Below are 12,655 nucleotides of genomic sequence, written 5' to 3'. Positions count from 1 at the left end.
CCCAAAACCTCATAGCAAGCAAGTGGGTAAACAACACACACACACGCACACACACACACACACACACACACACACATACACATCAAACATTGCAATTTGCAATTCCTGGCACATTAATCTCAAATCTGAACCAGGGTATAACAGCCAGTATTTGTTGGTGTTGCTTGGCATGATGGCAACACAGTGTTCAGAACCGAGACTACCGTGAAACTACAATGCTACACAGTTGAGCACTATAAGGAACGTCAAAGATTCACTGTCCATTTGATTTTGAATTCATTTTGGCTGCTGTCTATTCAGAAACCTTTCACTCTTGCCAACATTTTTACGACCTGCACATTCAGTTACATGACCTCATAGGCGGGCACAACCCACAGCTTCAAAAGCTGTGCTCTAAGAACCAATAAGACTCGTCTCCCCCAATGCTGTGACAACCAAAAATGTCTCCAGACATTACCAATGCCCCCGGAGGGCTGGGGGAATTTGGAGCAAAATGGCTCCCAGTTGAGAACCACTGGACTAGATGATGGCTGGGATCCGAGGCAGGAACGTGGTCAAGAGAAAAGCAGAAAGAAGGAGGGGGCAGTGAGTCGAGAGAAGTCCCCAGTTCCCGTGGAAGCAGGGCTAGGGGGCAGGACAGTGATGGGAGGGTGTTGCAAGTGCCTTCGTGAAGTGAACTCTTTGTACTGATCCCTCACATCCTCACCGCAGCCTCTGTCGCTAAGAAGGCAGCTCCTGAGGACACCATGCCAGAACCCGAAGCCCTGGGGACAGCGGAATGTAGCCAAGGCCCTTCCCTGGTCCCAGGTACCCAAGTGGAGAAGAAATCCTTGGAACTAGCCCTGGGCTCTCAACTTTCAAGGGAAGCAGAGAAGAGGCCAAATGCAGAGGAAGTGGTGGAGGACAGCCAGGGGGCTGGCCAGCTGAAGACAACCGCTCCACAAGAGAGCCTCAGGGCCAGGACTGAAGCAATGCTTCTCCATGAGATGGTAAGGTGGACTCTGCCTGTTCCCGCCACAAATAGTACAATTTAAAGCAGTTTAAAAACAAAAACAAAAACAAAAAAACCACAAATGTTAAGAGTTTCTACAAGAGAGAGTTCTTTAATTAATTTACTTTTTTACGTTTTTATTTCATGTGTGCCATAGTATGTATATGTGGGGGTTAGAGGACAACTTTGGGGAGTCTGTTCTTGCCTTATTTGTTCAGGCAGGGCTTCTCTTATTGCTGCTGCTGCTGCTGCTGCACTGTGTAATGCAGGCTGACCAGGCCCTAGGCTTCCACGCAATTTCCTTCTTGTTACCTCTTATCTCACCACTAGAGTGTTGGGACTACAGATGTGCACCATCGCATCAAGCTTTTGATGTGGCCTCCAGGGACCAGGCTCAGGTTGTCAGGTTTGCAAGGCTAGCATTTCTACTCACCGAGCCATCTTCCTAGCCCCATACATATATAAACCAGCAGCATGTGTGTGTGTGTGTGTGTGTGTGTGTGTGTGTGTGTGTGTGTGTGTGTTATTTATTAAGCGACACAATGTTATCCATTAAGCAGCACTGTTTACTATGCAAGTAAAGCCATAAAGTATGACAAAACCCACTATAAGAGTTTATTAAGGGAAGGGAACAGAAGGGATGTGACAGGCCTATGGGAATGATCATGCAGGAAGAGGGGGAGGGGTAAGTGGGAACTGCTTTTATAGATTCTGCCCACACATGCACATGTGGGCTTACATAGCTACACCACACATGCGCATAGATTGCATGGTCACAATGCACACAAATTACGTGATCATGCAGTGCACAGATTACATAGGATGTAAGACCCTGGGATGACTAAGTGTCTTGCCTGGCTATTGGACAGCGCATGTGTGGTCATATAGCTGGGAGAGTAGCTAGGAGTTCTATATAAATGTTAAGGAGTCCTTAGAAGTCTCACTTCTTAGGCAGGAATGATGGCATACACCTATGATCCCATCACTTAGGAGATGGAAACTGGAGGACCATGGTTTCAGGTCATTAAGGATAATCTGGCATGTATGAGACCCTGTTTCAAAACAAACAAAACTGGGGTTTTTCTGCTGCAGGCCTCTGGGAGATCCCGCCATGATGCAAAGGAACCATTCAGTTCGGATTCCCAAGGCAGACACAACTCTAAATATTTCTGGCCCGTAAACCACTATTCTATCCTTAGAGTGTATGATACTCAACCTCAGACACATCACAAAGGCTGCTCCTTATATCCCAGCCCCATGCAAGATGACCACTCATGAACCTCATTCTCTTTTCTCTGACATCCCAGCCTGGTGTTTGTCCTGGGCTGTCTGTAAAACCCGAGACACTTCCAGGCTCTAGTCTGTGTTTTTAGAGTTCAAATCTGAGCCCAAAGCTGACAAAACTTATCCATTCTTTAGGGGTGGTATTTTCCATGAGTGTTTTTATGAGATGTCTTTACGTAGAAGGTGTGAGGTGTTTCTGGGGACACCCAGGGAGGAGTCCTGCTTTTGTAAGAACCATGACCAGCAGCCTACGCTGAGAGATAAAGGGAGCCTACAGCACTTTAACTTGCTTCCGGAAGCCGCCACCAAGAGGATCATGTCGGGAAGTTAGGGCAAAGCTGAGGTGATGTGGTGGCCTCGGGAGGGCTGAGCAAGGTTTTCCATAGAGCATGTTTGCATTGGCAGAGATTCTGTGGTGGTTGGCGTCTCATGAGGAGAGTCCCAATACAAAAGGTAACACTTTGAGGAAGATAACATCAGTGCAGAAAGAACTAGGGGGACTTAGTTAAGTCACTTACTTAAGTTAGCAAGTAAGGCCTCAGGTCTTTCCTTCACTGAACCTATGTACTAAATCCTCACCTTGTGCTAAGTAAGCACTCTGCTCTCCTGAGCACTAGGGTCACTACAATGACCAAGACTGTCACCCCTGTCCCTGCCAGCCTCACAGGAAAAAAAATCAGGATCCAGGGCAAAGTGGAAGTATGGAAGGGTGAGGAAACATAACAGGGTTTCTTAGTAATTGATGAATGTAAATGTTGAGTAAAGTAAGGAAACAAGAAAAAGGCTGCCGGGTGGTGGTGGCGCATGCCTTTGATCCCAGCACTCGGGAAGCAAAGGCAGGCAGATCTCTGTGAGTTCGAGGCCAGCCTGGGCTGTAGAGTGGGTTTCAGGACAGGTGCAAAGCTACACAGAGAAACCCTGTCTCAAAAAAAAAAAAGAAAGAAAGAAAGAAAGAAAGAAAGAAGGAAGGAAGGAAGGAAGGAAGGAAGGAAGGAAGGAAGGAAGGAAAGGAAGGAAGGAAGGAAGGAAGGAAGGAAGGAAGGAAGGAAGGAAGGAATAAAAAAAAGAAAGGAAGGAAGAAAAAAAGAAAGAAAGGAAGGAAGGAAAAGACTAGTAAACAGAACTGTTCACAATGGAATGCAGCAAAGGAAAACCTAGTTGCTTTTGTCCAAGTAATACTGGAGAGTTTAAAGAGATAAAAGGGAGAATGGGGGCTAGGGGTGTAGCACACTTCATGTGTGAGACCCTAGATTTAACCCTCAGTACTCTAGAAGCAGAGCCAGGTGAAGAGCAGAGAGGCCAGCAGCATATCAGACGCTCACAGAAAGTCACTGGTGAGAGAAAGACATTCCCTGAGATGGCTCTCCTTACAAGAGAATTGCATCTCGAGACATGAAGGGCAAGGAACGCACTATAAGTAAAGTGGAGGGCTCGGGACAGAGCTCAGTGACCGAACACTTGCTGGGATAGACTACAGCATGTGCTCACTGTTGTACCCGTTTAGTGAATCCCCCAGAGACCGCCAAGGAGTCAGTTTCCGATGCAAGCACGTAAGGGCTCTTTTATTGTCAGGTTTGAACCTGGGCCACTGTCAGGCAGATGGAGGGAAATTCGGCAGTGGCAGCAGGCCAAGGGGTAGAGAGTTTTTATAGAGAAAAACCTCAAGCTGGGAATTACATGCTTTGGCAACTTGGGATTGGGTAGAAGGGATATGGGGCAAAGTGATTTTTTGAAACTATTGGTCTAGACTTTCGGCAGGAAACCACATTTGAAACTATTGGGTTGGACTTCTGGCGGGGAACCACAACTTGCTAAGCAGGGTTATCTGAGCTGCTCAGCAGGATTATCTGGATATCTTCTAGGGCCATAAACCACAGACAGGATGTCTGCAGGAGCATACTGCCTTGTATCTGTTCGAGTTGTCATGGCACATTCCTGAGATTCTTCCTGGAACTAAGTACAGCAGGTAGTTTAAGATGGTGGCCCTCCCCTAAGATGGAGTCTGTATTGCCTTCACACAACTGGCTGAGAAGGGAGGTCAGAAGCAGACTGTGTTCCACTGTGGACAGGACTGGATTTCCATCCTGATCTACTGTATGATTCAGGTCATTTGTTGAATCTATTCAACGAGCCTAGTACCTGGTATCATCTCTGAGGGCATTGAAAAAGTTAAAGAGGAAGACACAACATATTTCAGATACCCATGGTTGCCTCCTTATTGGCTGGAGTACGGACCTCACTCCCTTCCCTCCTTGCTCACTGGACTCTTGGTAGACATCAGTACCCAGAGTTCTGGGTTCAAAACTAACCAGCCTCTTCTTGTTTTTCAGGATGAAGATGACCTAGCTCATGCCCTGATCTGGCCCGAGATTCAACAGGAACTGAAAATCATTGAATCGGAGGAGGAGCTCTCGTCATTACCACCCCCTGCTCAGAAGACAAGCCCAAAGACTGAGTCAGGTCCAGCCCCATTTCCCCTCCCAGAGGCGTCTGCGAGCTCGCCCTGTGGCTCTACATCTCTGGAAGTATGGACTAGGGACTCAGCCAACCAGAGCATACAGGAGGCTGCCATCCTCACCAACAGAGAGAAGCTGGAGCCAGTCTGCAGCCTCCCTGGGTCAAAGCCCGAGCCGGGGTTCACCCCAGACCCAGCCAGTCTAGCGCCTCTGCAAATACTTCTGTTTGAGAAGGTGTCTTCTCCAGCTAGGATAGAGATAGGAGGCCCGAGAAATCTCTCTCCTCCACTTCCTCCTGCTCCTCCCCCTCCAACTCCTCTGGAGGAGGAACCTCGGGTCCTGATGTCAAAGGAAGGTTGTGAAAGAGAAGATGCATCTGCGGACTCCAGGACAGATCCCTACACAGAGCAGCCCAAACCCAAAGACAACCCTGGCATCCCTAGCCTCTGTCAGAGAGAGGAGACCACTGCAAGCCCCAACGAGAAGCAAAATGCAAAGCATGCTGTTCCTGAGAGCAAAGGCCCTGGTCTTCCAAGCCCAACAAAGGAGGTGGAAGTCGCCCCACAAGAAGAGGGGGATGCCCCCCACGCAGCCCAAGAGCCTTCAGACTGTGACGAAGATGACACTGTGACAGACGCTGCTCAGCATGGCCTGGAGATGGTAGAGCCGTGGGAGGAGCCCCAGTGGGTGACCAGCCCTCTTCATTCCCCCACCCTGAAAGAAGTGCAGGAGTCCCAGATGCAGTGCCCCCAGGGCCACAGGTTGGAGAGGAGACTTTGCCACAGGCCCAGCCTTCGCCAGAGCCATTCTCTAGATAGCAAAACCACTGGTAAGAGCCACTGGACTCTCGAGGTTCCCTTCTCCAGCAGCTGTGCCAATCTTGAAACAGAGAAGAATTATGAGCCTCTGCAGCCCCCGGCAGCCAGGAACAAGACTGCTGGATGGGAGGAAAAAGCCCTGAAAGCCTTCAGGGAGTTCTCTGGCCTGAAAGGGTTAGAGGTTCTTCCCAGCCAGAAGGGACCATCTGGTATACCACCCAAACCAGTAGAAGCCAACTTCATCAGTCTGGCAGAGGGAAAGGAGCAGGGACCACAGCTGGGACTCAACAACTCTCAGATGACACACAGTGATGTTCCTGAGCCAGGGAGCAGCATGGAGAGTTCACCTAGAGCTCAAGACAGAACCGCACCTGGGGAGCAACCCCTAAAGTCACAGCTCAAGAGCACGGAGGGTGGGCCCTCAAAAGGGAAACACAGGCCTTCTTCCCTCAACTTGGACTCCGCCACTCCTATCACTGACCTCTTCCGGCTTGAGAATGGAGCTTCATTTAGTTCACCTGGAATAGAGCTCGCTGAACTAAGAGACACCAAGGTCACCCAGATGACCTCCTCTCACTGTAAAGCGGCCCCCTGGAACTCCCCGGACATCCAGGACCTGGACATTGTTGCCCATGCTCTGACAGGCCGTCGGAATTCAGCTCCCGTGAGTGTGTCGGCTGTGAGGACCTCCTTCATGGTCAAAATGTGTCAGGCCAAGGCTGTCCCTGTCATCCCACCCAAGATTCAGTACACACAGATCCCACAGCCCCTGCCCTCTCAGAGCACAGGAGAAGGTGGGGCTCAGCCTCCAGAGAGGAACCGGGAAGAACCTGGTCCAACCACCGAGACCCCTCAGAACCCCACCAAAGATGATTCTCCCTCCTCCCTGGAAAGCCCAGAGGAAGAGCAACCAAAGCAAGAGGCAGGAGCCTTTGCATCGCAGAGGAAGGGTAGCACCACACCCTGCATGTCTGAGGGGCCCTTCTGCTCTCCAGAACCAGGGGTATCCAATCTGCTCTCCACACAGGATGCAATGGGGCAATGCAGAAAACGCACATCGGAGACCGAGCCATCAGGAGACAACGTTCTTTCTTCAAAACTGGAGCGAGCGTCTGGGGGGCCTAAGCCTTTCCACAGGTCAAGGCCAGGAAGACCTCAGAGCCTAATCTTATTCCCCATCATGGACCACCTGCCCTCCTCATCCACAATGATAGATTCCAAGGTCCTGCTGTCCCCTATCAGAAGCCCCACTCAGACAGTTTCCCCTGGCCTTCTCTGTGGGGAATTGGCAGAAAACACATGGGTCACACCAGAAGGGGTTACACTTAGGAATAAAATGACTATCCCTAAGAATGGCCAAAGACTAGAGACTTCAACCAGCTGTTTTTACCAGCCCCAGCGGAGATCTGTGATTCTGGATGGAAGAAGCGGGAGGCAAATAGAGTGAGACCTGTGGACCTGCTGGTGTCTGCAGAAACGGCAGGTTCATCTGGAAGTTATTACAGGACCAACTGGCCATTTTCCAGCCACAAGTTATCTAAATTGGGGCTTATTTTGGCCTCTGACTAACCCCCCTCTCCCACTTCCCCCACCTCTCTGTCTTTGACCATACATGAGTCCATTTGCCAGAAGAGTGGTCAAGACAAGGACCAAAAAGTGAGATTTAAGTAAGTCCACAGAAGCAAGTTGGGAAGGTAGGCAGGGGAAGAGGATGGAATGCTTGCCTCGGATAGAAACTGGGGCTCGTCTGTGAGTCACATTATTCCTCCATTGCCATTATCTATTACTGTCAAGAGCTGGCTGTGTTAGTATCCCTTGAAAGAAAGAAAAATTCTTTGCCTGAGTCAGAAAAATCTTCCTGTTACGATTGAAGGTGTCTTTGTGCTTTTTTATGTTCTTTACAGTATGTGTTCTTTTAGACCAGTTTTCTAATAAGCTCTGTAAAAGTGTATTGCCCCTAGATAGAAGCAGATCTGAAAATGCAAACTAACATGCACTTAAGATATCCAGGTGGGGGGACTTCCTTGTGCTCTCTCCCTGGAGTGGCTGCAAACCTGTTCGAGGTGATCCATGAAGTCAGAATTGGTACCACCCACGAACGCTTCCTGGTGCTGGCTTTATTGTGACTCCCCCTGCCACTGTGCTGAACTCGGATTACCAAATCCAGCAGCTTGGCAGACTGAGGACTGCGCCAGGACTGAGAAGTCATATAGGTATGCAGGAGTGACTTGTCTGCTTTCTTAATAGTACCAGAATCCAAGTGCCACATGTCATAGGAAAAGCCTCACAGAACGGCACAACTTCTTTACGGACCTGACGTGTTTAAGTTGGCCAGGCATCAGGGAGAAAAACTGGAGCTCAGCTTTACTCTCCAGCACTAAGCTGTCTGGGCCCAGGATGACAGGAGAGGAGGCAATGAGGCGCCCCAGCAGAGTGGCTGTCACTGTCACTCACATTTGTCAAAGAGGCACTGCCTTTAGCCAGTGGCTCCCTCCCTTTCTCAGTCTCTCACTATCACTCAAGGGCAGGCTTGAGACACCTCTCTCTGTCTTAATTCCCCATCCACCATCCACCTAAACTCAGCCTTGCTGTCTAGACACAAACAGATGCAATAACTCAATCTGCTGTTCCTTACGCTTGCTGGAAGAGTTCTTGTGCTTCCCTTCCAAGGCTTCATAGGGCACTTCTCAGACTCCAGCCTGGCTGAACTCTGTCCGGAAGCTCAGGCGTTGGTCAAGTTTATCCAAAGACTAGCAGTACCTCTGGGCTGACCCCACAATCAGAGTCAGTACTGGACTGGATAGCGGCTAAGCTGAAGTCATCCTGGGGGGAATGTGGAAGCAGACGCCCTATCACAGATGTCATGCTCGCCCTTCCCTCCCTGGTTAACCCTAAAGAGTGGAAATCTTGACCCACTCCTTTTAAGCCAGTGCCTGGGGCAAAGACAACTAGTAAGTCCACTAAGGAGAGTGAGCCCACGTGAGGGAGCAAGGGAAGGTAGGTCTTCAGCCTTTGCTTTCTCATTGGATGAGGAAAGCATTGGACCAACAGCCACTGAGATGTCAACCCCACGAGAAGTCTTAGGACACAGCATTTCCCCCTAGTGACAAAGTGTGAAGAAATATGGTGTAGAGTGTTGCCAGCTTTCCTTAACTTAAATTATCCTGTCTATCTTTTGCCTCTGGGCTTTTCCCATTCTCTCACTTCTGTAAATCTTACTCTTACTCCATGGCTTGTTGTGTAGCTGTGTGGCTGGCCCCTAGAGTACTCCTCCTCCTTCTCTGGCTCGCTCTTCTCCTCTTCCAGATTTCTCATTCTGTCTATCCTCTCTGCCTGCCAGCCCCGCCCATTTCCCTCTCCTGCTTACCTATTGGCTGTTCAGTTCTTTATTAGACCATCAGGTGTTTTAGACAGGCACAGTAACACAGCTTCACAGAGTTAAACAAATGCACCATAAACAAAAGTAACACCCCTTAAAATAATAGTCCCCAACAGTGGAGAGATGAGAAAGGCCATGTTCTGAAGATTTAAAAAGTGCGTTCCTGCCTTATCAAGCTTCATTTCGGCCTCAGTGTACTTATGGTGTGCTTTAATAGACTTGCTCCAGTTAGAACATGAGAGGAAAAGAGCCAACCACCGAAACACTGAAACTACTTAGTGATTATTTTAAGTTGTCTAATACTTCTAGGATGCATTTGTACTGGCAGGTAGACAGAAGCCATCGTTTACATGCTGACAAATGACTTCAGTTCTGAGGATTGATTTCTAAAATGACTGCCATGCTCCTTTAGATACCATTCATTTATGACATCACCTTCAGGAGAATGGGCATGTGGGTGTCTCCATGACCCACTGACACCTGTTTGGAAATATTCCTTACTTCAAGTTCTCTTAGCCCATCAATTCCAGAAAGGCTTGGAGGTTTTACCATCTCAGTGTACTGCTTCTACAGTGTGGTCCTCTTTTCTGATGGTCTTACAGCCAACTGTCACACACATATTCATAGATTTTGTGGGCTGGGTGAGCCTGGCATTGATGAAATCCCATTCCACGGCAAAGAAGTTGTTCCTTGAGATGCCCTGGGGTCACCATTTGGCAACACCTGGGACTCTCATATGGGACCCGTGAGAATGGCCAAGTGGGAATCGGCCTGCTTGCTTCCATCCAGGCCCAGGGGGAAGGACGACTGGTGTCGGGATCTGCTGAGATGCCAAGAGAAGAGAGTGACTCTTCAGAGCAATTGCCAGTCCTCAACATGGGGTAGCTCATTTTAAAGACTGAAGTTCAAGTGGAATGCAGACATGTACCCTTTTTTGGCATGTTATTGTTGCTTAAGACAATAATCCATATTTATTTACAAAATAGTCCTCCTGGGACTTCCCCCCTCCCCCTTTTGCCAAAATGGAGTGGAGAAAGAACATTTAATTTTTATTCTCTACTCCTAAAATATGAAAAGATCTGACCAAGACATCATTATGAAATACACTATTAGCTTAATCTAAGCCTTAATCGTGCCCAAGTTAAAATTCTGGATTCTGGAGACACTAAAAATGTCAATGTCAGCATCCTCATCCAGTAGTTATTGAAAGCTTGGTAACAGGGCGCTAGTTACCTTAGCACTCCTACACGCCTGGAGGAGTCTGAAGAAGAAGAGGAGGAGGGGCACTGGCAAATCGAACAGCCTGGAATAACTGGGAGCAGGGTGAGAACCAACAGATGCCGAGAAAAGGCAGAAAGCAGCAACCAGCACCTTTCAGTAGGAATGCTAACAGTATTCAAATGACCTACTAATTTTAAATAATCTAACTAAGCAGAACTGCAAATCCAATAAAATGTATGAGTGAGACACTTGGGTGTTGAGAACTTTGTTTTTAAAGATCAGAGTGAAAATGAACTAAGTATTTCTGATGGTTTGCATGGTCCTCATTGGTTGTAAGGTCTGTTGGATGTCTACTTATAAACCAAGTAGGATCAGATTCCACACACCTTAAGAAAGGATTTGAGAGACTCTGATCATCAAAAAATGGAGTTAATTCTGTTATTGATGAAGTCACAGATAGGCCCAGGACAAACAGTTAATTTCATGTAGTGTTTAGCACATAACAACAATCACATGTGGCTGAAATTAGGTTGGTAGGTCATTTGTCTACCAGGCCTTATGTTCCTCCCTTAAGAAGCCCTGGAGACTATAAGATTTGTTTGTCTGGGATTGGAATAGAAGATGTTTCCAGTAGGCCCAGTTCCTGCTTACATAGATTAGGACTACCTTCTATCACAGCTGGTCCTACTTGATGACAACATGCATCTTGGGATTTGCTGGCCAAGAGTGTGATTTCAGGCATTTCAAAGAGGAAGGTCAGCTCAAAATGTGTAATGACAAAGAACGTGCCCTCCTTTCCTAGCCAAACAGAGGTGGAAGAGGGAGGAAATGCACCTTTCTAGGCAAGAGGAAAGGGAGATGGCAGAAGGCTGATTGGCTGAGACCAGCACCGGTCCAGGCAGTACAAGATGATTGGCACACAGCTCACTTAGCTTGAGGTACATGAGCAATGCATGAGCAATGCAGAGGTTGGTTGTCAACGTGGGTCAAAAAGGAGGTAGCTAATGTAAGAAGTCATGAATTCAGTCATGTGATGAACCCCAATGCTTTGAACTGACATAATGCCATTGTACTTTCTGGCTTATAATTCTGCAAAGTAAAGCACTTTTTTTTCAAAGGACCCTATTGGCAGCCATATGATTGATTGCAAGCTGTTTCTGAACTCTACAAATGTTTCCAAAGATATAATCAAAATGTTTTCTATTCATTAAAAAATATATTAAACATACCCATAGAGAAATTTAAGTGTAATTAAGAGACTGTTATGCTTTAAAAATGTACTCTAATAAATCATATAAAGTATAATTCTTGGGGTGGAACTATTGGTTAGAGGAGGACATGAGGGTCACCAAAATCAACAGACAAATTAAACCATAAGGCGTCAGACTCACAGTGCTAGTTTCTTCTATCTGACATCATTCTGTTGTTGTTACTACAAGATCAGATCTCACAAATCTTCCATAAATTTTGGTTTTGCTTCTAAAAGCAATTGATGAGAGGGGTTGCTGGAGAGATGGTTCCACAGGGGAGCACTGACTGTGCTTCCAGAGGACCTGGGTGGATTCCCAGCACCCAGGTGGTGGCTCACAACCTTCTCTAACTCCAGTTCTAGGAGATGCCCCTCTTCTGGCTTCCACCAGACACACATGGGACACAGATGCACAGCAAAACACCCATACACACAAATGAGAGGGAGGGTGGGAGGGAAAACAAACTTATGATCGGGTCTCACTCTGTGGATTAGACTGGCCTGAAACTATATAATCCAGGCTGGTCTTGAACTTGCAGCAATCCTCTTGCTTCAGCCTCCCAAGTGACAAGATTACATGTATGGATCACCATGCTCAGATTCCATTAGCTTGTTACATCTTAATAATCAACTGCTTGCAACTTCACCCTCTCACCCCAGTCACTTAACTAAAATACCCAGGATAAATTGAAGTCCTATACCAAGTACAAGCTGTAACAGAAAAAAAGAAGACAGCTAACTCCTTCTTGGAACTCTGTAGCTTAAGGAGAGCTGTGGGCCTAGTGCATAGGTGCAGGCCCAGGTCAAGGACTTCGGTTGTAGGGGTGAATGCTGTGATTTGTACACTTATGCATGTTTACATGAGTGTGTGGAGGCCAGAGACTGATGTAAGAAGTCACATACATCAATTACTCTCCATTTTATTCACTAAGGTAGGATCTCTCACCAAGCTTGGAGCTTGCTCATTAGGCTAGTCTGGCTAATTGGCTCATCTTTGGGATGCCCTAGCTCCCCTGCCAAGGGCTGAGATTAGAGATAGACTCACCACACCTATGCAGCTTTTATGTGCGTGCTGAGAATCTGAAATTGCACAAGTGCTTTGCCCACTGAGCCAGACCCCACCCTGAGGACTGAATGGTCATCCTAGGAAGGGTAAAGCCAACATTCGCTATGCTAGCATTTATCATCACACACAAAAAGGTGGGAAGTGGGGTGGGAGAGGAACGTGCATTGACTAGTCTCTTCTCTGAACTGTTC

At 47.6% G+C, this 12,655-nt stretch overlaps 1 protein-coding gene across 1 annotated transcript in view; it reads left to right on the top strand.

Annotated features, from left to right (window-relative positions):
* Positions 1 to 10,397, top strand: part of Arhgap31 (Rho GTPase activating protein 31) — a 114,199-nt gene extending 103,802 nt beyond the window's left edge. The window contains exons 11-12 of the mRNA XM_052740684.1: positions 712 to 989; positions 4,606 to 10,397. Coding sequence (XP_052596644.1) covers positions 712 to 989; positions 4,606 to 6,996 — 2,669 coding nt within the window. The 3' untranslated portion in view covers positions 6,997 to 10,397. The remainder of the gene's footprint in view (positions 1 to 711; positions 990 to 4,605) is intronic.
* The last annotated feature ends 2,258 nt before the right edge of the window (positions 10,398 to 12,655 follow it).

This window comes from Peromyscus californicus, unplaced genomic scaffold (genome assembly GCF_007827085.1).
Source record: "Peromyscus californicus insignis strain IS unplaced genomic scaffold, ASM782708v3 Scaffold_16__1_contigs__length_79575227, whole genome shotgun sequence".
NCBI classification, from domain to species: domain Eukaryota; kingdom Metazoa; phylum Chordata; class Mammalia; order Rodentia; family Cricetidae; genus Peromyscus; species Peromyscus californicus.
The sequence above is the reverse complement of the archived record's forward strand: the minus strand, read 5'-3'. Positions and strand labels throughout refer to the sequence as shown.